Source organism: Canis lupus, chromosome 10, assembly GCF_003254725.2.
Source record: "Canis lupus dingo isolate Sandy chromosome 10, ASM325472v2, whole genome shotgun sequence".
In the NCBI taxonomy this organism is placed as follows: domain Eukaryota; kingdom Metazoa; phylum Chordata; class Mammalia; order Carnivora; family Canidae; genus Canis; species Canis lupus.
The window spans coordinates 7,363,167-7,386,896 of NC_064252.1; the positions used below are offsets into that span (position 1 = coordinate 7,363,167).

The 23,730-nt window shown below is 41.1% G+C and overlaps 1 protein-coding gene and 1 long non-coding RNA gene across 16 annotated transcripts in view; one reads left to right on the plus strand and one right to left on the minus strand.

Annotated features, from left to right (window-relative positions):
* Window positions 1-18,510, minus strand: part of C10H12orf56 (chromosome 10 C12orf56 homolog) — an 89,930-nt gene extending 71,420 nt beyond the window's left edge. The window contains 1 exon segment of the mRNA XM_049115732.1: window positions 18,223-18,510. Within this exon segment, the coding sequence (XP_048971689.1) occupies window positions 18,223-18,474 (252 nt within the window). The 5' untranslated portion in view covers window positions 18,475-18,510.
* LOC112677920 (uncharacterized) overlaps window positions 1-21,920 on the plus strand; it is a 119,438-nt gene extending 97,518 nt beyond the window's left edge. For 13 of the 15 annotated variants that reach the window (XR_007413701.1, XR_007413704.1, XR_007413696.1 and 10 more), the window contains 2 exons: window positions 10,345-11,191; window positions 19,442-21,920. This is a non-coding gene — a long non-coding RNA (uncharacterized LOC112677920). Of the gene's footprint in view, window positions 1-10,344; window positions 11,192-17,321; window positions 17,809-19,441 lie in introns of those variants that run through there. The other 2 variants (XR_007413699.1, XR_007413705.1) reach the window with 2 other exon arrangements.
* Window positions 21,921-23,730: the final 1,810 nt, after the last annotated feature.

Sequence of the window (23,730 nt, forward strand, 5' to 3'; positions counted from 1 at the left end):
AGAGACACAGGCAGAGGGAGAAGCAGGTTCCATGCCAGGAGCCTGACACGGGACGCAATCCCAGGTCTCCAGGGTCACGCCCCGGCCGAAGGTGGTGCTAAACCGCTGAGCAGGGCTGCCGTAGAGTTTAAAAGAAAATTAGAATGTTCTAACTTTATGTCTTAAAATAAGCTTAAAAATTTTAAATAGCTTAAAATAAGCTGAATAATGAGATAAATTTTATTTTGTAAATGAATATACAGGTTAGAAATAAGATTGTTCGTTGTGTCATATAGCATTGAATTTGTTTTTAGGACATAAGTTGAAAGAAGTGCTTTTACCCAGACACCTTGAAGCACAGATAATCATTTCTGAATATGTACGTGAAAATAACTTTAGAACTCCAAATCAGGACACAGGACAACTTTTTTCTATGACTTGCAGACATAACAAAGTCTTATATAACAATTAAACTATTTACATATATTTACCTTTTATTTTTTAAAGATTTTATTTATTTATTCATGAGAGACACAGAGAGAGAGAGAGAGGCAGAGACACAGGCAGAGGGAGAAGCAGGCTCCATAAAGGGAGCCTGGACTCAATCCCAGGACTACAGTGTGGAGGCCAAGAAAAATTAAGGCCATCCCACCTAAAGTTTAGCATTAGCACAAGTACAGCCATCTTAGGCCCCTGTGAATAAGAGCTGAACCTTATGGGAAAAACTGCAGAATGTCCTCAATGTCCTTGGCAGAGAATCCCATATCAGAAGGACAACAGAGCTCAGAATTGCCATCAGCAGAGAATCCCATATCAGAAAGACAACAGAGCCCACACCTGTAGTAGAAAGTCCCATATTAGGATGAGAACAGAGCTCAATGCCCTTAAGCCCCATATCAGAATGTAAACAGAACTTGAGAAATTCCTCCACCCCTTCTGAAAATCCCCTAGACCAGCCTATAAAAAACCCAGCTGTAACCCACTTTGGGGTCCAAGTCCCTGCTCCGCTGTGTCGCTGTGTCGGGTATACTTAGATCCAAGCTCGAGCTTGCTAATAAACCCTCATGTGCTTGCATCGGTGTCGGCTCCTTGGTGGTTTCTCGGATTCGCAATCTTGGGCACAACATACAGGATCACACCCCGGGCCCAAGGCAGGCACTACACCGCTGAGCCACCCAAGGATCCCGATAAATCACCTCTTTTAAATACAGTTGCATCCAGTGCTATACTTAAAACTTCCACTAATATAAGTGATACCTTTAGCTTATGTTTTCTCATTAGAAACTAAGCCTGGCAAGTTAGAGTTATTTGCAGGTGGCCTCCTAAGTTCTTCCCCCCAGTCAAAATTATAAAACTTCTAAGACCATTCATAAATTGTAGCACTTTCTAATGCCTGACCTGACTTTCTCTGCCTCTGAGAAAGGTGTCTACTGTATAACCACCATTACTGGTAGTTTGGAGCCGTGTGGTACACCAACTGTAAAATTTGGGCCTGCGGGAAAATCTTCAAAAAAAAAAAAAAAAACTATCATACTGGCTCATCAACTAGGTGTACCTTTTCTCCATCTATGAAGTTTAAAAGGTAGGTAAGGTGTGCAGAAAAAGGATTACCTCAACAGGTCTGGGTTGTCCATACCTTGTACCACCAAAGAAAGGCCTATCTTCAGGAGCAGCCCTTCCTGATCTTAGGAGATAACCAATGAACCTTGTAATGTTCCGACAGCCTAATACAAGTGGGTGTTTCTGAGACCTGGGGCCATGCTGTACCGTTTAAGCAGATATATTTATTCTGACAATGTAATGTGTGATAAACACCTGTTTTTCTGGGGGTGAGAGTAAGGAGGTGGAAGGAGGGCTGGAGTCTGAGTAGCTGAGATCGCTCATATAGGCTTTATTTGCATACGTGACTGTCTCCAATACAAACTCTGGACACCAAGGCTCAGGTGAACTTGGTAATACTTTGCAGATGTTGTAACACGTTGCTGGGGAAATAAGTACATCCATGACACTCCACTGTGGGAGGACACCTGGAAGTGTGCACTTAGGTTCTCCTGGATTTTATCTCATGCATCTTTTCCTTTTGTTGAATATAATCTGTATTGTCTCATTATAATCAACCATTTGGATCCTGTGAGTCCTTCTAGTGAATCATCAAGCATGAGGGTAGTTTTGGGGACCCCCTACACAATAGGACAATCTGACACAGCCATAAGGCTGCTTAGACCACTGGTTTTGCCTCCTTTGAGCACTGCAGTTTTGCCTTTTCCCCAGGCTGAGTCAGAGAGGGCCAAGCCACCTTTCCATTCTTCTTTTTCAAAGGTTCATAAGGATTCTGATCCTGTGGCTAGATCCTCTCCAGAGTTAGGATGGGGAAGAGGAAGGATTCAATCTTCAAACAGTATCACATAGAACAAAAATAAAAGGTAACATTTATTGAGCACTTACTATGTGTTCTTTTAAGTGCTTTATACATATTATCTCACTGAATCCTCATACAACCCGAATGTTGGTAAAAGTATTCCTGCTTACAAGGAATTCAAGGAATTTAAGGCTCAGAGAATTAAGGGACCTGCTAGAGGTCCCTACTGCTAATAGGTGGCAGGCCAGATTCAAAATGATGCTTGTGCTCTTAACTTATACAAAATGACACACAAAGTATGAAACATGCATATATCAAGAAACCAAACTGTGGGTCAAAAAATAAAATTGTTTCCATTGTGAGATAAGACAATATTAAAATGAGGCGGATTTTTGTATTCTCACCGTGAAACTTAAGGAGAAGGGTCTACTACTCAAACATGATTCCTGTCATAACAAATGTCACACAACCCTCAAAAATTCTAAATTTCCTAATTACTGAATTGACCCATTTTGCCCAGGTGGCTCTCATTTTTTATGCATTCTGGTGAACTGTCCACTTACAGAGTTCCTATCAAAAGCCTGACATCAAAGAGGGATTAAAACATGAAAGGGAATCTCAGACTAAGAAAGCCAAAAAAAAAAAAAAAAAAAAAAAAAAAGAATTCATTGTAAAATAGTGTACAAAGATCAGGATTAAAATCACTTAAAAGCCAGATTTATGACTGGAAGGTACTAACATGTCTTAAAGGAAAGCCATCAGGCAGACAGCAATCTAATTAGTATAAATTATTCTTTTTTTTTAGTATAAATTATTCTAATTAAATTCTTATGGACCAATTCATTATTTTGTGCCCTAATTGTTAAGTATATCATGACCAAACTAGATAATCATAGTTAGCATCCTGACAGAAATTTGGAATGTTGGAGAAACAATATGAATTAACAATCAGGAAATCTCATTTTGAATGGGGCTTTCCCTATTAACTAGCAGTATGATTTTGGCCAAGTTACTTAATCTCTTTTGGCTTCGATTTCCTCATTTGTAAAATGTGGAATCTGTTTAAGGTCTCTTTCAGCCTGAACAGTATATATATTTTAATATATTTATATATATGTATATAAAAATTATATTTATATATAAATATATTTATATATTTATATATAATATAAAAATTATATAGAATATGTTTTTAATACAAAACTATATTATAACTTTATAATATTAAACCTTAATATTGACTGGCTCAATTAGAAGAGCATGAACTCTTAATCTCAGGGCCCTGAGTTTGAGCCTCACGTTGGGTATAGATTACTAAAAAAAAAAAAAAAAAAAAAAAAGTAAAACTTAACTTTGCCAAAAACTGTATTTCAGGAAATATATTTACATGATCGAGAAAAACCAGATGGGCTGCTTTGCAAAGATGCAGCCAAAGAGCAGCTGCAGAGTCCTGTTTTGGAGGAGAGTGTATTTATGTAAATATGTAATTATGTATGTGTTTTGTTAAGAACATTCCTTATGAAGAATTCAGCATCTATATCCCAAAGAACCTATACTTTGTAAAAGGCACTAGTACTATCAGCGTACCAAAAATACTAAATATAGTGGGCACCTGGGTGGCAGTTAAGCATCTGCCTTCGGCTCAGGTCATGATCCCAGGTCCTGGGATGGAGCCCCAGGTCGAGCTCCCTGCTCACTGGAAAGCCTACTTCTCCTTCTCCCTCTGCCTGCCACCCCTCCTTGCTTGTGCTCTCTTGCTCTCTCTCTCTCTCTCTCTCTCTCTCTCTGTCAAATAAATAAATAAAACCTTAAAAAGAAAGAAAAAAATACTAAATGGAGTTCTTCAAGCTGAAAAAAAGGAAACCAGACAGTAACTTAACACCCGCACAGAGAAACAGAGAACACTGATAAGGATAACTACACAGGTAAAAATAAAAGACAGTTAAATGTATGTTTTTCTGTAATTCATTTTTTCTCCTACCCAGTTTAAAAGACACATGCATAAAGCTATAATTATAAATCTGTGTTGATGGGCACATAATGTAGAAACTGTAATGTGTATGATAACAATAGCACAAAGGAGCAGGGAGGGAATAGACTTATCATTTTAGTATACTATGGCAATTAGGTTTGTAATCATCTGAACTACATTGTTACAAACTAGGATGTTAATTGTAATCCCCAGAGCAAACATTAATTTAAAAACTCCAAAACGCATAGTAAAAGAAATCACAAGAGAATTCAAAGTGCATACTAGAAAGTATCTATTTGACACAAAGGAAGGCAATAATGGGGAATAGGGGGGGAAAGGCATGTGAAAATAAATAGCAATATGACAGATGTAAATTCTACCTTAGCAGTAATTATAATACTGTAAATGGATTAAACATTCTAATTAATGTCAGGGATTGAAAGATTTTTTATTTAACTAATGATTCACTTTATTTTTTTAATTAATTAATTTATTTATTTATGATAGTCACACAGAGAGAGAGAGAGAGGCAGAGAGAGAAGCAGGCCCCATGCACCGGGAGCCCAACGTGGGACTCGATCCCGGGTCTCCAGGATCGCGCCCTGGGCCAAAGGCAGGAGCCAAACTGCTGCGCCACCCAGGGATCCCTAATGATTCACTTTATTACAAGAGACCTACTTTTTTTTTTTTTTTAAGATTTTATTTATTTATTCATGAGAGACACAGAGAGAGAGAGGCAGAGACACAGGCAGAGGGAGAAGCAGGCTCCTCGCAGGGAGCCTGATGTGGGACTCAATCCCAGGACCTGGGGATCACGACCTGAGCCAAAAGCAGGTGGTCAACCGCTGAGCCACCAGGTGCCCAAGACTCACTTTAGATTAAAAAACATAAATAGTTTGAAAGTAAAGGAATGGAAAAGACATCTCATGCAAACAGTAACCAAAAGAGAGCTGAAAGGATGATAGTATTGTGAGACAAAATACGACTCAATGCAAGAAAAATTTTACTAGAGGGGCACCTGGCTGGCTCAGTGGATAGAGCATGGGACTGTTGATCTTGGGGTTGTGGGTTCGAGCTCCACTTTAGGTGCAGGGATTACTTAAAATCTTAAAAAAAGAAAAAAGGAATTTTCCCTAAGGAAGTTCACAAAAGAGAGATGGCAACCAAATGCAACGTATGCTTCTTGGCTGGATACTAGTTTGAACAAACTACCTGTGAAAGACAGCTGGAAACAGAAAAGCTATGTGGTTTTCACTAAAACAGGGTGCTACTTAGTTCCACTGATTTGGGTTTATACATATTGTAGAAAGCTGATCAAGCACATGCTATTCTCTCCTTTTGGAATACACTTGCCCTCTATTATGCCTAGAAACTTCTATTCTTCCTTCAAAGCCAAGCTCAGGTTACTTCTTTGGTGAACCTTTACATGTTTGTTCCTGCCACCCTGGCACCCCTCCCCCTGCCAAAAAAAAAGAGTATGTCACTTCCTCTTTTGGGTTCCCACAATATTCTATTTTTTTTTTTTTACAATATTCTATTTATTACATCTATTCTCACATTTCATTATACTTACCTGCTTATGACTGTTTTTCTTCTTTCCCATCTGCTTGCATTCCTCAAGGAAGTTACTCAAAAGCAGGTACCACTTTTTATTCCCTTATATATTTGTAGTCCCTGATAATTCAAAACATTGGTAGAATGTGCCATATAAAACCTAACATCCATTCAATAGAACTGTACAGTGTAGAAAGAAAAAAAAACATAAAACACAGGAAAAATCAAAAGGGAAAAAACTGAAGGCAGACATCACATACTGGTGCGCAGTTTGGAGATCATTTTACTTAGTGGGACATTAGGTTGTAGAAGTAAGGCCCCCAAGGAGCTAAATCATGAAATATTTTTCAACTTCCACAGTTCTTTCTGGACTTAACTTCCTCTCTGATAGTACACTCTAAGTCTCCTGTCTCCAACAAAGAGAGGAAAACAAGTAATAAATTAATTCACTCAAATTTTGATTTAATGAATTACCTGTTACTATTTCAGAACAAATCTGAAGGAGGACCAGTGGTAAATCCAAAGGATTCAAGCTACTGATGAGATAGCTAATCAATATATGGAGATTTCTTGAATGGCTTTCCCTCAAATTAAACCACATTAGCAGTTACCTATGTCACACAGTACATAAGCTTATTCCTAAGTAGAAGCTATTTTTACAGTTAGCATTTGGCAAATCCTTCCACTGTCATAATTAAAAAACTCATTGTGGCCTCTACCAGGTGTTTTTTTTTTCCCCCATTATACTCTACCTGGCCTTTGTGTACCAATCCCTAAGGAAGTCTGAGTAGATGAGGTCTTTTTGGAATCTGTGAATATTGCTGGCAAGAATGATCCACCTACATATTCCAAAAAGAATTACCAGTTTGGAAAATTGAATACTGCCTCCATAATACTGGAGACTCCCTAGTCTATTTTAGCGTTAGTCTTGAAAAATAACCTCTGGGACATTGCCTCATTGCCTCATTCCTCTGGGACAAGAGCCACAGCTAAGAAAAACTAAGAGAAAAGAAGCTCTTAAGGTTTGGCCCTGTGAAAAGGATGCTACATCCCTTCTGCGCTTTTCCAAACCAAGCCTGTCCTTGAACATCATCAGAAACAGCAATGACACCAGTCTGAGTACTGAAGGGCAACAATCTTGAGTACAGAGAAGTGGTATGGGGAGTGAAAAAGGTGTTTTAGTTATAATGTCATTCTTTCCTTCCTGACAGCCAGCGCCCAGGAAACCATGTAATCTGCATACTGTGAGGTAACCATGTCCTGTCTATTGCAAAAACCTAAAAACTAATAAAGAAATTTGGAATTTGGAATTTGGAAACCAGGAATTAGTAGAAGATCAGTTGTTACTATGTGCATGGTGGTTAAAGATTGCTGGCTATAAGGTCAAAAGCCCTGAGTTTATTTTCCAGCTCTGATATTTTCTGAATATGACCTTGTGCAAGCATTTCCCCTTCGCTGTCTCAGTTTTGTCATGTTAAAAAAAAAAAAAAGAAAAGACAGTATTCCCCTTCCTTCGAGAATTAATAAGATTAAATGAGACAAAGTATTTGACACAAGGCTGGCACATAGTACATCCCCAATAGATATCAATTACAATTAATGGCCTCTCATAAGAATTAAGGTTCTCATAAGAACCTCAGTAATGCAATATTGAGCCAGATTCATGGCCTACCCAGCATGGTATTTGTCTCTGATGGTGGCAGCAAGGGGCATGTTGAGTGAGAAGAGAATGTTCTTTTCTGTTATCGCAAATGAATCAGGCTTTATCTGAAAATATCTCTAAGTTCTTTGACTACTTCTACGAATAATATATCACTCATGAATGCACCTACATTTTTGACATATTTGTATTTGCAACTGGTACTGACTTCTTACTTTTATCAAAATACTTTTATTTTTAAAGATTTTATTTATTTATTCATGAGAGAGGCAGAGAGAGGCAGAGACAGGCAGAGGAAGAAGCAGGCTCCATGCCGGGAGCCTGATGTGGGACTCGATACCGGGTCTCCAGGATCATGCCCGGGGCTGAAGGCAGCGCTAAACCGCTGAGCCACCCGGGCTGCCCCAAAATACTACTTTTAAAATGTAAAGGGGGATCCCTGGGTGGCACAGCGGTTTGGCGCCTGCCTTTGGCCCAGGGCGCGATCCTGGAGACCCGGGATCGAATCCCACATCGGGCTCCCAGTGCATGGAGCCTGCTTCTCCCTCTGCCTGTGTCTCTGCCTCTCTCTCTCTCTCTCTCTGTGACTATCATAAATAAATAAAAAATTTTTAAAAAAATGTAAGGGATATCACTTATTTTTTACTTTTTAATTGAAGTATAATTGACACTCCTTGTTTCTTGTTTTCTATCTTTTTAAGATTATTTATTTGAGACAGCACGAGCAAGGGAAGGGGCATAGGGAGAAGGACAAGGAATCTCCCTGTTGAGCACAGAGTCTGATGGAGGACTCTCTCTCAGGACCCTGAGACCATGAACTGAACTGAAATCAAGAGTCAGATACCGAACCGACTGAGTTACTCCTTGTCTTCTGTATTTTGTGAACAATTCTATATTTATCTTATCCCTTAGTCTTGGTTCAGGTTTTTTCTATTGGCTTTAATTTCAGAAATAAAAACACCCTAAGCTTTTAGCAGTGGATTATCTAGTTTCTAATTTATCCAGTTCAATACATCATGGATTCTTTGAGTTCTACTACAAAATGCAAAATTGATGGGCAGCCGGGGTGGCTCAGTGGTTTAGCGCGACCTTCACGCGGGGAGCGTGATCCTGGAGGCCCGGCGTCGGGCTCCCTGCATGGAGCCTCCTTCTCCCTCTGCCTGTGTCTCTGCCTCTCTCTCTCTCTCTCTCTCTCTCTCTCTGTCTGTCTCTCATTAATAAATAAATAAAATATTTTAAAAAAACAAAATGCAAAATTGAGACATGCAAAATGTAAGATGAAGCTTCTGTTTTCAAAAAGCTTAGACTAGGGATCCCTGGGTGGCGCAGCGGTTTGGCGCCTGCCTTTGGCCCAGGGCGCGATCCTAGAGACCCGGGATCGAATCCCACGTCGGGCTCCTGGTGCATGGAGCCTGCTTCTCCCTCTGCCTGTGTCTCTGCCTCTCTCTTCTCTCTCTCTGTGACTATCATAAATAAATAAATAAAAATTAAAACAAAAAGCTTAGACTCTTCCAGATATTCAATGATTTTTTTTTTTTTTTAATGACCTGCTATGACTGAGGCAGCTATATCTAGGGAGTCAAAGCATTGACTCGAAGCCAGACTACTAGCATTCAAATTCTGGTTCTGGCCACTTAGAGAATGACTTGGGCAAGTTGTGTTTAATATTAGGTTTGATGAAGAATAGAAAGTCAATAAATCAATAACAAGTTGCTTAAGTTCTCCATACATCTATTTATTACATCTATTCTCAGATTCTTTATCTGTAAAGCTGAGCTAACAATATTATCTAGGGTTGTTGTAAGGATAAAGAAGTTGTCCCTAGTTAAGTACTTAGAACAGAGGCTGAGTGGCATATAGTAAGCACTCAGTAATTTGTAGTAGACATTAGAGCTGTTCACAAATATTCCTTTTATCTCTTGGAGACATGTGGGATGCATATATGGTAAAATCATATTTTCTGTCCCCCCTTTATTTTTAAGATCTTATTTGTTCATTTGAGAGAGAGTGCAGAAGAGCAAGTACAAACAAGGGGAGGGTATGGGTAGAGGGAGAGGGAAAAGCAGGCTCCCTGATCAGCAGACAGTGGGACCTGGGGCTCAATCCCAAGACTCTGGGATGGTGACCTGAGCTGAAGGAAGACACTTATCTGACTGAGCTACCTAGGCACCCCTTTCCTCCCTCTTTTAACTTAGGCATAGGCCATGTGCCTGACTCTGATAATGAAATGTGAGAAGTGACTGTCACTTCTGGATAAAATCTTAAAAATCAGTACATAATTGGGGCACCTGGGTGGCTCAGTCAGTTAAGTGTCCAACCCTTGATCTTAGTTCAGGTCTTGATCTCAGGGTTGTGATTTTAAGCCCTGTGTTGGGCTCTGCTGGGCGTGAAGCCCACTTAAAAAAAAAAATCAGTACCTAATTTGCCAGGTTAACTTCCTTCTGCCATGCTGATTAAGCAGGCATGTGCTGAGATGGAGTCCCTAATACTAAGATGTGTGACTAATTATCACATATCTTGTGACTTAGATGAGCAGAGCCTCTTGCTAATCCACAATCGACAAGTAACTTGAATGGGACAGACTTTATGTTGTGTTAAAGCCTTAAGACTTTGGGGTTGTTTGTTAGTGCAGCTTGACCTAGGCTATCTTGACCAATACACTGTCATTCTGGGCACTGGGGGTACATCAGTGAATCAAACTGACAAAAACACAGGCCCTTGCAGAATTTCTCAAAACTCGAATACAATATCCTAACTATTCTATGCAAACCATTAAGAAACCAAAATGATAAGAGATTACCACCTTTCTTCCTTCCACAGTGAGAGTTTTGAAAGACTACAAATGAATCAAAATAGAAAAAAGAAATGCTAGAAAAGAAAAGCAGCATCCATAATATGGTTTCATCTTACATAACTCTTAACACCAAAATGCAGGACTCAAGTAAACAACACAGGGATCATCTCACACAAGCACAAAGGAAGCATGAAAAACGCTGAACCTGAGCATCAAAAGACCTGTGAGAATTTACTCTGGCTCCTCCGCTAACTGCCTATGTGATGAGTTGTCAAGTCTCCAGGGAGCCTCAACACTTGGAACAAGGAAAGAGGATCTCTCCCTCCAAGAAGTGAACTACATGTTGTATCTGAGCATCCGTTTATTCATGTATTCATTCTTCCAATTGACAAATTGACCATCTCCTCTGTGTCAGGCAATATGACGCACAGTGACCCAGGGATGAATAAGACAGACAAGCTCTCATGGAGCTTACATTTACTATGGGAGAGAAACAATAAAAACAATAAAAAGTCATTAAACAGATTAATCTTATATGCTGATAGTGATAAGTGCTTGGACACTAACATGTGACAAGTGTGACAGAGGAATGGTACATTAGACTGGGTGGTCATGTGAGGCATCCCTGCAGATGTGATTCTGAATTTGGAATGTGACTGACAAGAAGGAATCAACCCTCTGAAGATCTGGAGGAAGAGTGTTCCAGATAGAATGGCAAGTCCAATCACCCTGCAGATGTGATTCTGAATTTCGAATGTGACTGACAAGAAGGAATCAACCCTCTGAAGATCTGGAGGAAGAGTGTTCCAGATAGAATGGCAAGTCCAAAGTCCAAGGAAAGAAGAGCATAAAGAGCTCAGGAAAGAGTGGAAGGTAAGTCAGAGATAAAGGGGTTATCAAGGAGGCTCTTACAGACATTGAGGAGTTTGGAAGCTAATGGAGATTTTGAAACAGAACAGTGACATAACTAAATTTATAATTTATGTTTAAAAAGGTCATCCCAGGGCAGCCCGGGTGGCTCAGCGGTTTAGCCCCTGCCTTCAGCCCAAGGTGTGATCCCGAAGTCCTGGGATCAAGTCCCACATCAGGCTCCCTGCATGGGGCCTGTTTCTCCCTCTGCCTGTGTCTCTGCCTCTCTCTGTCTCTCTCTCTCTGTGTGTGTCTCTCATGAATAAATCAATCAATCAAAAAAATAAATAAAAAAGATCATCCCAACTGCTAGATGGAGAGGAATGAGTTTAGAGGCAATTTCAATAGTCTAGATAAGGGATTGGACAAGCGCATAAGTAAAAGGAGTAAGAAAGGTCATGGCTGGATATATTTTGGATGAGAAGTGTCAAGGTTCAGAACCCTCCCCCAAAATATAGCACCTTGGTATACTGAATATTTTAAGCTGAAAGAATTGAGGAAACAGCAGATGCAGGAAACTCTCTCAGACCTTTTCCCACACCTGCTCCCTTGAAACAGGTCATAAGACCCCCATGGAAGAGGTGCCTTCCCTGTGCCCAAGACAAGAACAGTGAGAAGAATCCAAATAGCCCTTGCTAGTTTTTCCTAGTTTATTATCCTTAGTCATGCTCCCTTTTTTGTACTATCCTATTTTTCCATGACTCTATTCTTCATCAAACCTAATATTAAACACACACAGATTTACCTGTTTCTTCAGGTCTTCATTTCCTTATAAAGGCTTCCATGTCATGTAAATTTTATATTTAATAAATGTGTATGCTTTTCTCCTGTTAATCTGTCTTTGTCAGTTTAATTTTCAGACCCAGCCAGGGACCCTGAGAGGGTCAAGGAAAACTTTTTCCTCCTTTACACAAATCAAGGGGGTATCCTGATTGTTGGACGTAAGAAGTGAGAAAATTAAGGCTGATGGAAGATGATATTATTTCCTAAAATAAGGAAAGCTAAGGAAGGAGCAGATTTGCGGGTGGAGATCAGGAATTCTGTTTTTTAACATATTTAACTTGACAAACCTACTAAGCAGATTTTCAAGAATAAATGAAATAATGTATTTAAAACAGCTATTATCAGTGCTCAAAAAAGTTATTTTCTTTACAAATTTATTAAATATCCTAAATTCAAGTGCCGTAATATGAAAAGAGAACATAATAAGTATATTACAAATTCATAGTGAGACTTAGTAGACTTAATGTATGTGAATAAAAACTATCAATAATAACATGTATGTAGCTCTTACCATGTGCCAAGTAGTTTTAAGTGTGTTACATTTATTAATGAATTTAATCCTCCCAAAAACTCAAAGGAAGGTGCTGTTCTCTCCATTTTACAGATGAGAAAGGAAGGCACAGACTAGAAGGTAAATAATTAAACCAAGTTACACAGGTAGAAAGCAAAAGCTGAATAAAAATATCTTATTAAAAAGTGTATTATTAAATACCCAGTGTATATTGCAGATAATAAATTTAGAAACAGAAGAGATTATGTTGAACATTAAACAAATATTTATCGACCATCTCATCTGTGCCAATCAGTGTTCTAGGAACCAGAGATACAGCAACGAACAAGCAGACCAAAGGTCCTGCCTCATGGTCTAGCCAAGGGAAAACAACTCTGAGAAAGAATGACAGGCTTCGCCTGGAAACATGTTGGCTCTGAAAACTGAAGTGGGGAAAGCGGGGATCAGTTGGCAAACTATTATGACCCCATCGGCACACAGTTTATGACCCCATCAGCACACACACCTGTTTCTGTTCAAGCCAAGATGTTTTTATATATTTTTTAAAACCACTCAGGTGTCCCTGTTTTTACATTTTTTTTAAGCAAACCCTTTGCCCGTCATGGGGCTCAAATTCACAACCCCAAGATCAAGAGTGACATGTTGTACTGACTGAGCCAGCCAGGGACTCCTATTTTTACATGTTTTAAGAGGAAAAAGATGGGCAGCCTGGGTGGCTCAGCGGTTCAGCACCGCCTTCAGCCCAGGGTGTGACCCTGGAGACCCGGATGGAGTCCCACATCGGGCTCCCTGCAGGGAGCCTGCTTCTCCCTCTGCCTACGTCTCTGCCTCTCTCTGTGTGTTTGTCATGAAACAAATTTAACAAAAATAAATAAAATCTTTAAAAAGAGAGAGACAGGGAAGGAGGAGAGGAAGAGAGAATTAGAAATATGAGGATTTGAACAACTTTGAAGGAGGAGGAAATGTTCACCCCAAGCAACAGGCCAGGCTGTAAAAGGTGCATTTGTTGCTTGTTCAGGAAGCCACATGGAGCTGGGATGGCTGGAGAGCCCATATTCACTGGGAGGCGTGGAAAAAAAAGAACAAAGACAAGCAAGAAGTTAGAAGTGAAGGCTACTGGATTTTTTTTTTCCTCTATAGGTGATGGGATGGCAGTGAAGGAGAGTGAATTCATAGGAAATTCACTTTTGAATAGTTGCTTCTCACTTAAAAAAATATGTATTTAATCTTAGAAGAGTTTAAAGAAATGTTTTGATGCCCACAAGAGCAGAACTTGAGAGCATTCTTCCAAAAGTAACTTTTAGGGATCCCTGGGTGGCTCAGTGGTTGAGCACCTGCCTTCAGCACAGAGCATGATCCTGGAGACTTAGGATCGAGTCCTGCATCGGGCTCCCTGCATGGAGCCTGCTTCTCCCTCTGCCTGTGTCTTCTGCCTCTGTCTCTCATGAATAAATACATAAATAAATCTTTTAAAAAAAAGTAGCTTTTAAAGAAAACGTCAGCCTTTTTATAAAAGTTCTGCTCAAGAAACCTTAGAAACTCCTTCTTTTAGAAGATGAACCATATCAAACAGCTACAGAGATCTCCCAGTGCACTTTAAGCTCATCTTTGCTGGAAGGGAAATCTCATTTGTATCCAATCCAAGTTCTGGTCTAACTTTTTGTTGCTGTTACCTTCAAATTTTTTTTTTTTCCTGAGGGGAGAGAATGGAATTTTTTTTTAATTTTTATTTATTTATGATAGTCACACAGAGAGAGAGAGAGAGAGAGAGAGAGACATAGGCAGAGGAAGAAGCAGGCTCCATGCACCGGGAGCCCGACGTGGGATTCGATCCAAGGTCTCCAGGATCGCACCCTTGGCCAAAGGCAGGCGCTAAACCGCTGCACCACCCAGGGATCCCGAGAGAATGGAATTTTACCTGTATATTTGCAAATTATATTCTGAAGTGTAATTGTAAGAGGTGTCATGGAGCCAGGAGGGCTAGAGCCCAGAGGTATGAAGGACTGTTTTGCTTAAGGGCTTTATTACTGTGACAGCTAGAACAAAGGCAGGATTGGAACCTGAACCAACTGAAAGTTAAATAACGAGACTAATGTGTGCAGTGAAATGAGAAAACCTTTGAGAATGGAAAAGGGTGTCTAAAGAGTTAGCCTCAGAAAGAGCATAGCACCCTTAAAAAAAAAAAAAAATGGAGAGTAAACAGTTTATCTTTAAAGGAAGGAGGAACCGGTTCTAAAAAACAAAGCTGCCTGGCACTGAAATCATGTCATTGAAGTGACTAAGTTGGTATGGATAAAAAACAACTTATATAACACAGAAATCAAGAAAATTATCTACATTGTGGTATTAAGTAAGGACTTGATGTTCACAGAGGGACAGTTAGTCAACTACACCTGTGGTTATTAATTAGCACTATACCTAGTCCCTTACCAGCAATTCTGATACCCCTATTTCACATACCCTGTAGAGCTATGCAAACCACTGAACTGCACTAACCCTGGATTATTTTATAAAGCCTTAGAAAAAGGGCAGCCTGGGTGGCCTAGTGGTTTAGCGCTGCCTTCGGCCCAGGGCGTGATCCTGAAGACCCGGGATCGAGTCCCACATCAGGTTCCCTTCATGGAGCCTGCTTCTCCCTCTGCCTGTGTCTCTGCCCCATTCTCTCTCTCTCTCTCTGTCTCTCATGAATAAATAAATAATCCTAAAAAAATCTTTTTTGAACCTTAGAAAAAGAATTGGCTAAGGCATTTGTACCTGGCATGATTATATTTATTTCTCACTGAAACACTATTTTTTAAAAATGATTACCAATTTTTTAAAAAGATTTCTTTTTTTAAAAAGAGATTTATTAAAAAAACAAAAAATAAAAATAAATAAATAAAGATCTATTTATTTATTCAATGAGAGACACACAGAGAGAGGCAGAGACATAGGCAGAGAGAGAAGCAAGCTCCATTTGGGGAGCTCAATGGAGGACTCAATCCCAGGACCCTGGAATCACGGCCTGAGCCGAAGGAAGGCAGACGTTCAACCATTGAGCCAACCAGGAGTCACTAAAATATTTCTTTATTTGAGGGGGCAGGGCAAAGGGAAAGAATCTCAAGCAGACTCCCTGCTGAGTGGGGAGCCCTACGCAAGGCTCAATCCCATGCTATTAATGTTTTTTAAAATGAGTAATCATTGGGGCACCTGGGTGGCTCTGTTGGTTAAGCTTCAGACTCTTGGTTTCAGCTCAGGCTGTGATCTTAGTGCCTGGGGATTGAGCCCTGTGTCGGGCTCCCCACGCAGCAGGGAGTCTGCTGAGATTCTTTCCCTCTCCATCCCCCCTCCCCTCCACCCCTACTCCCCACACCCACTGTCTCCCTTTCAATAAATAAACAACATTGATAGGAAACGCTTCTGCATTTATTTGCTGTTGTAACTTATTACCACATAATCTGTGGCATTAGACACAAATTTATTCTCTCCTCTTTCTGGAGGTCAGAAGTCCATATGGTCCTCACTGGGCTAACATCAAGCTGTCAGAAGGACTGCATTTCTTCTGCAGGCTCTTGCGTTTTCCAGCTGCTAGAAGCTGCCTACCTACATCCCTTGGCTTCTGGCTCCTTTCCACCTTCAGAACCAGTAGTCTTTTGTGTGCAGCACTCTGCCTCCCTTTTCCACTTTTTGAGGATTTTGCGATTACATTGCCCCCCCCCAATGATGCAAAATAATCGTCCTATTTTATCTATTTATTTATTTTAGCTTATTTCTTTTTTCTTTTTTTTTTTCTTTCTTTTTTTGGGGGGGAGGGCAGAGGTTTCTTTGTTTATTGGACACTTTGTTTTTTTTGTTTTGTTTTGTTTTTGTTTTTGTTTTTTAATTTCCCTATTTTAAAGCCAGCTGATTAGCTGGAACTTAATTGCATCTGGAACTTTAATTACTCTTTGCCATGTAAAGTAACATATTCATAGGTTCCAGGGATATCTGTTGGGGGCCATTACTCTGCCTACCACAACTTTAGCCAGAGTTAAAATATATTGTGCACAGTGGACATTCAATCTATCAACAATGCTGAAATCTTAGATTTGTTCAGCACCTTTGCACATTCTCCTATATGCCTGAAAGGTAAATGTTGTACATAAAGGATGACCAAATGAATTGGTAGGCCTTTTGGGAGGATTCTTGGCTTGGAGGCCTAGGAAACTTTACTGTACTTTTCAGTTTCTGACAGCTCAAAAAGAAAGATATATAACAACTATTAGAATACATATACTGTGTCTTGTTGGGTAGAGCAGCAATATCCTAAAATCATCACGTTTTGTCAAAACAATAAATCATTATGTTTTGTCAAAACGATAAATGTTAACACGGCAGACAGAAAAAGCTGAGTATCTAATGTTTTAAAAAGCATTTGATAAAGGAAATTAACTTTTTTTAGTTCAAGAAAATGAAAATAGTGGAAGTGAGGAAAAAGGCAGTTTTGCTTCCAACTTTTTTTCTTTAAAGATTTATTTATTATTTATTATTTATTTATTTATTATTGGAGACACAGAGAGAGAGAGAGAGAGAGAGAGGCAGAGACACAGGCAGAGGGAGAAGCAGGCTCCATGCAGGGACCCCCATGCGGAACTCGATCCCGGGTCCGGGATCATGACCTGAGCCAAAGGCAGGTGCCTAACCGCTGAGCCACCCAGGCGCCCCTTGCTTCCAACTTTTAATCAAAAACAAACAACTCTGCGTAGTGATATTAGCCCACAGAGGTATTTTAAGAAGGAAAGAAAGGCATTATTTTCACTAAATTTTATCCTTTTCTTGCAGAAGTGTTGCAAACAATCTATGCTGGTCTTGGCAAAACAGCCCTACAGAGTCTTGCCAACTTCTCCCGTGGGGGATGCAGAGACTGGAGGGGGAGGAGGAGGGGTTGGGTACAAGGCTAGACACCTGTCCCCAGTGGAGAAAAGAGCACACCTGGAGAGTTGTTCAGACAAAGGGAGCCAAGGGGGAAAAATAGTAATTAGAGAGGAGACTGCTTCCAATCTGTTGCTGGTCTATAAGGTAAATGTATTTCTGAAGGACAAGGATACAGTAGCAGCACACTAAAAACCGGGACAAGGAGTATCTGTGCCAGATTGTATCTTCTTGAAGAAGTTCTGAAGCCCAGGTTGGATCAAGTGACCTGCCTGAGATTGCCAGGCTTCCTGAGCTTGTCTCATTCATTCGTTCATTCACTCACTTATTCATATTGAGCCCCTAACCTGCTCTAAGCGCTGCTGATTAAGAAATAAAGAAGGCATAATAGTACTTAGCACATTGCATTGATTTGCATTGGTTTTGGTTTTATGTGTCTCCCAGAGCAGCTTCTAGGAAGGGGCCCCTACTTTTGATCCTCAGCATCTAGACAAGTGGCTGCCACAGGCTAGGTGCTTAATGAACGAAAAAATGACTTTAAAGCATACTCTTGATAGAGGGCTGTGTTCTCAAACCTGTAGCACTCCGGGGGGCGTGGGGGGGCAAGGGGTGAGCGGTACACCTGATGCTCGGAGCGCATCCTGCAGGCCACAGTTGTCCCGGGGCTGCTGGACCTCGGGTAAGTGAGGGAAGCGCGGCAGGCGGGGAGGGGTGCAGGGGGGGAGGGCGGCTCCTCCTCCCCCTCCCGCCTGCGGACGGCTGGAACCGGGACCCCGAAGGCCGTCGTCCCCAGCCCGACCCCGCGCCTCACCAGCTCGATGGCCAGGACGTCCCGCAGCGCCGCGGCTCGCCGGAGGCCCCGGGGCGGGCTCTCCGCCAGGTAGATGAGCCGGTCGCTGAGCACCACGTACTGGAGGCTGAGCCTCTCGGCGTCCGACCCCACCAGGCACCGCTCGCAGGCGCGGACCGCGTCGTAGACCTCGGGCGGCAGGTGCCTCCGCAGGAAGGCGTCCAGGCGGCTGTGCGTGCGCGCGGGGAAGCCCGACCTCGCCGGGCCGGCCATGAGCGGGGCGCGGCGGGGACCCCGGGGAGGGGGGATGGAGGGATGGGGGGATGGGAAGATGGGGGGATGGAGAGATTGGGAGGATAGAGGGATGGGAGGGATAGGGGGATGGAGGATGGGGGGATGAGGAGGTTGGAGGGATGGGGGATGGGGGGATAAGGGGATGGGGAGGTGGGGGATGGAGGGATGGGGGATGGGGGCGAGGGGGATGGAGGGATTGGGGCGGTGGGGAGCTGGGGGGATGGAGGGATGGGGGATGGGGAGGTGGAGGGATGGACGGATGGGGAGATGGGAGGAATGGGGGAATGGGGAGGTTGGAGGGATGGGGGATGGAGGGATGGGGGGATGGGAAGGTGGGGGATGGGGAGGTGAGGGGATGGAGGGATGGGGAGATGGGAGAGATAGAGGAAAGGGGGATGGGGTGGAGGGATGGGGGGTGGGGAGGTGGGCGATGGAGGGATGGGGAGATGGGAGAGATAGAGGAAAGGGGGGATGGGGGAGTGGGGGTGGGGGATGGGATGGGGCAATGGGGGGATGGGTGGGGGATGGGGAGGATGGGGGTGGGTGGTAGTGGGGGATGGGGGTTCCTGGGTCGGGGGATGGAGGGGTCCCTGGAGCCGCCGCCCCCGCCCGTGCCAACCTCAGACAGCGGCGGACCGGCCGGCGCGCTGGTCCCTCGGGGAAATCATCCTCCAGCGGCCGTGGGCTGCCGGGCGGACATTCGGGGGCGCTCCACCCAGGCCACGTACAGAATCCACAATTGCAAGCTGCTTGTCTATTAGAAACGAGATGAGAGTTATTGGTGTATTCTTACATGCGTAGAACAGCCCTAGAATCCTATGAAGACCAATCACACAGTGTATTACATTGCCTGGTAACAGTCCTCTAGTCATTAGTGTAAACGTAAGTCTTTTCTCTCCAGCTAATTGAAAGCGCCCTCTCTCTCTCTCTCTCTCTCTCTCTCAAGGAAATCTTATTGATTTGGCAGGCCCAAACCTAATGGGTGTGCGTGTGTTCCCAAGGCTTAGGACCAAGTCCTGTGGACCGGCAGTTCTCTGTCTGTGTAGGATCAACGAAGGGATGAGGCCTACATCTTGAAAAGCTGAAGACCAGCGGTGGAGGAATACTAATTGTCACCCTTGAAGCTGCAGGACAGTACAAGTATTGCTTCGTTTTTACAGATAAGGAATCACTTATTATAAATGAGATTGAATAGACGAGAAGGGCACACAAAGCAGAAACTTGTCTCTAATAACCATAGATAGCAACTTTCATTATAATTTCAAATTCTAGAAAAGTCATCCTCTCTCCCTGCCCATTCACCCAAAGAAATGGTACCCGTTTGTATTTTTGCTCCAGCTACCCACAACTCAATCAAATTGTATATTCTTTTTTTTTTTTTTAAGATTTTATTTATTTATTCATGAGAGACACAGAGAGAGGCTCCCTACAGGGAGCCTGATGTAGGACTAGATCCCGGGTCTCCAGGATCAGGCTAACTGAGCTACCTGGGCTGCCCCCAAATTGTATATTCTTTTTTTTTTTTTTTTTTTTCCAAATTGTATATTCTTTATTGCAGTTCATATTCTCCTTATTTTGCTGTTATCTACTGTATGGTGTAAATAACTTCAAACCTTTCGTGGAAAAAGTATAAAAGATTAAAATACATAAATAGATATTGTAGAGAAAGTCAGTGCAAAAAGAAGCTGGGGAGAAATGTTTGGGTGGCTAAACAAATCTGAGGAACTCAATAGCAGCAAAGGAAAATTATTTCTTTTATCGGAGAGATTGTATTTAGTGACTAAGGAGATAAGTGCCACCTGCTGACAAAATCTTAAAGACCTAGCATTCCAAGTTTCTTAGAATCTGATTAGACATCTGACTCCTCATAACTTCATAGGTGGATAAGAAGGGAGCCCAGAGGCATGACTGTTTCCTCTAAAATAAAGACTATTCCATACCTAAACTACTCTAAACAGTTTGTTGCCTCAAACCAACCAAAGGTAAAGGCCTTTCACCTTTGCCAAATACCTGCTTCACAAGAGCCGCTCAGAAGCAAGGGACTACATTGGAAATGAAATGTGAAGCCCAGGTAGGGCAAAAAGCCTCACTCCAAGCTGCTGTTTAGTGTCCTTCAGGCTTTTGCTTCATACTCAGGACTAAAATAACTTCACTGGGAGTAGAAAAGACAGTATACCTGACCTATCTGCCAAGAAACCCATCATTTGTAAGCTTTTGGTGACAAGGGCACTAGACTTAATAAACATTAAAATGAAACACATGAAGAAGGGAATTTGACAAAAGGATTGATGGTTAAGGTGACCGCAGTTAACTTTTAAGTTTGTGGCACACAGAAAAGGCAGTGTCATGGTTTCTAGGCACTTAATGGTCTGTATTGTTGCCACAGTAGTAACAAAGTTCAGATCTCAGGAAAGGACATTATTAGTGGGGAAAGATCATGGGATTTGGAGTCAGGAGAACTGGATTACAGTGCAAACCCTGTTGCTCACTATTTGTGAGCTTTCTGGAAAGGGTCTTAACCTTTTTGGACTTCAGTTTCATCATCTATAAAATGAAACTTCCGATACTTGCCTGCCCAACCAATAAGTTGGTATGATGATCATGTGCAGTGAATTATGAATTATGAATAGACATGTATTCATGATTTGTATTTTCTTATCTTTTGATAAGCTTTATGTGGATAATTAAATACCTCCAAGATAGGCAATTACTCTTTAACATCTAAGTCCATCTAAAATTAAGAAGCACTTAGTACAGTTCCTATGCAATCAAGCACTAATAGATGTATCTTGTTAAAACTATCAAAAGTAATGGAACATTATGCACCCAGAACTAATCCCCAAGTCACTCTCCTTAACCAGAACTTTCACCAGAACAGAGTAGCCTTAGGTTGAGGGATAGTCAATACAGCTAGTTTAAAAGGGCAGCACAGCGGTACCTGGGTGGCTCAGTGGTTGAGTATCTGCCTTCGGCTCCAAGTTTGATCCCAGGATCCTGGGATCGAGTCCCATATCAGACTCCCTGCAGGGAGCCTCCTTCTCCCTCTGCCCGCCTATCTCTTGGCCTCTCTCTGTGTGTCTCTCATTAATAAATGCATAATCTTTAAACAAATAAAATAAAAAATAAAAGGGCAGCACAGGACCATAGAGCCAGATGACCTGGGTTCAAATTTCAGTTCTCACATTCAGTAGCTAAATGATCTTGGACAAGTTACTTTAATTTCTTAGGGCCTTAATTTAATCTTTCCATATGTGAAATGGGGTAAAAGTACCAACTCCAAAGAGTTATTGTGAGGATTAACAATATTTCTGAAAAAAAAAAAAAAAAAAAACAATATTTCTGGAAAAAAAAAAAAAACAATGTTTCTGAAGTACTTTATGACAGGTACCTGGAACCGAGTAAACACTAAGTATTTTAAAAATAAATTGAGTAAGTGTGTGATTTCCTGGTGTATATATAAATGGTCATTTGGTTCCGCATATAAAAAAGTAATATCAAATTCTTCTCTGTTGGATGCTAGCCTTTTTAAATTTTAGATTAAAGCTCAAGACAAAAACCTAATCTACATATATACACACAGACAAAAGAAATGGCATTTTTTTAAATTACGTTTTTGTGGATAAGTGATCATGGGTCATAAGAACCTTGTAAGGATTTCAAACCAGAAATATACTTCAATCTAAGGATCCCAAGTGTTCCTATCTCCCAGTTTGAAACTCAAGATGGTATGCATAGAAAGAAACTTGAAATCTGTAGTAGGTAAATAGAACCTGAATTTTTTAAAGATGTCTGATTTAGGAATCTTTTGGTATTTATTTCTATTCAGTATCAATGAATACTGACCATTTAAATAACCATTAACATTAGCAGTCAGCTGACATGAAGGAGAGATGTCATTGTAATGAACCCTAAGGGACTATATATACAGTCTTTTGGATTAAAAAAAAAAAAACAAAACAAAACTTTTTCCTTTACTAAATAATGCTTCAATGCTCTATTCTGCCTCAGGCTTCCTGCTTCACATTCACTTCCTCTAAAAGAAACCAAAGATTGGACTAGGACCAGTAAAGACAGCTTATCTGACCTATTTTCCAACTTCTTTCTCTGCCAGGAAACCCATCTTGGGTCAATGAGCTTTTGGTGACAGTGGCACTGAGCTTAACAAACATCCAGATGAAGCATATGAAGAAGAGAAGTTGACACAGAACTCAGTGGTTAGCAGCTCAGTTATATTATTTTTGATTCAAGTAAATGCATTTCACAAGTATTCACTGAGAAATCACTATCCTATAAACAGAATCAAAATAAGATTTATTTTCAGTCTTCAAGAGTGGACTCATGGGTAAGACAACCACACGAATTTAACACAAAACAAAAACACATTAAAATATATTCATGACATAAAAGAGGTTGAATAAAAAAAGCAACATCAAAGAAATGATTAAACAAACCTAGTTGAATAAGGGACATAGCATTCAATACATGCTCAAAGAAAAAAAAATGCTCAAAGAGTGAATGAAACCATTTTTTTCCTTTTATTAGAGTCAGTTTTGAGTTTTATTCTTAATGTTTTTCTGATTATGAAAATACTACATGATCACTGGGGAGGATTTTTTTTTTTGCCTTTTTATTTGTTACTTTTAAAAATTAAATTCCATTAGTTAACATATTGTATATTATTAGTTTCAGGGGTAGACTCCAGTGATGCATATAATATCCAGTGCTCAACACATCACATTGTGGAGGATTTTTTAGTGTCCAAAAATGTACAAGGAAAAAAAAATCATCTGGAATCTCACTACCTAGAGATAACAACCTTCCAGTACATATGAAGTGGGTTTGAATCCCAGCTCTGCTATCTTTTATGTACTTCAGTTTCCTTATCTATAAAATAGGGATAATGATAGTACCTACCTCATAGAATTGTGAGGATTAACATATGAACACTTAAAGCTGTTTCTGGCACATAATAAATGCTCCAGAATGTTGGTAATTAATACATAAAAACATTGCCATGTCCAAGTAAATATGCTCTTTTTTTTTTAAAGATTTTATTTATTTATTCATAGACACAGAGAGAGGCAGAAACACAGGCAGAGGGATAAGCAGGCTCCATGCAGGGAGCCCGACGTGGGACTCGATCCCGGGTCTCCAGGATCACACCCCAGGCTGCAGGCGGCACCAAACCGCTGCGCCACCAGGGCTGCCCCGTAAATATGCTTTAAATTAAAATAA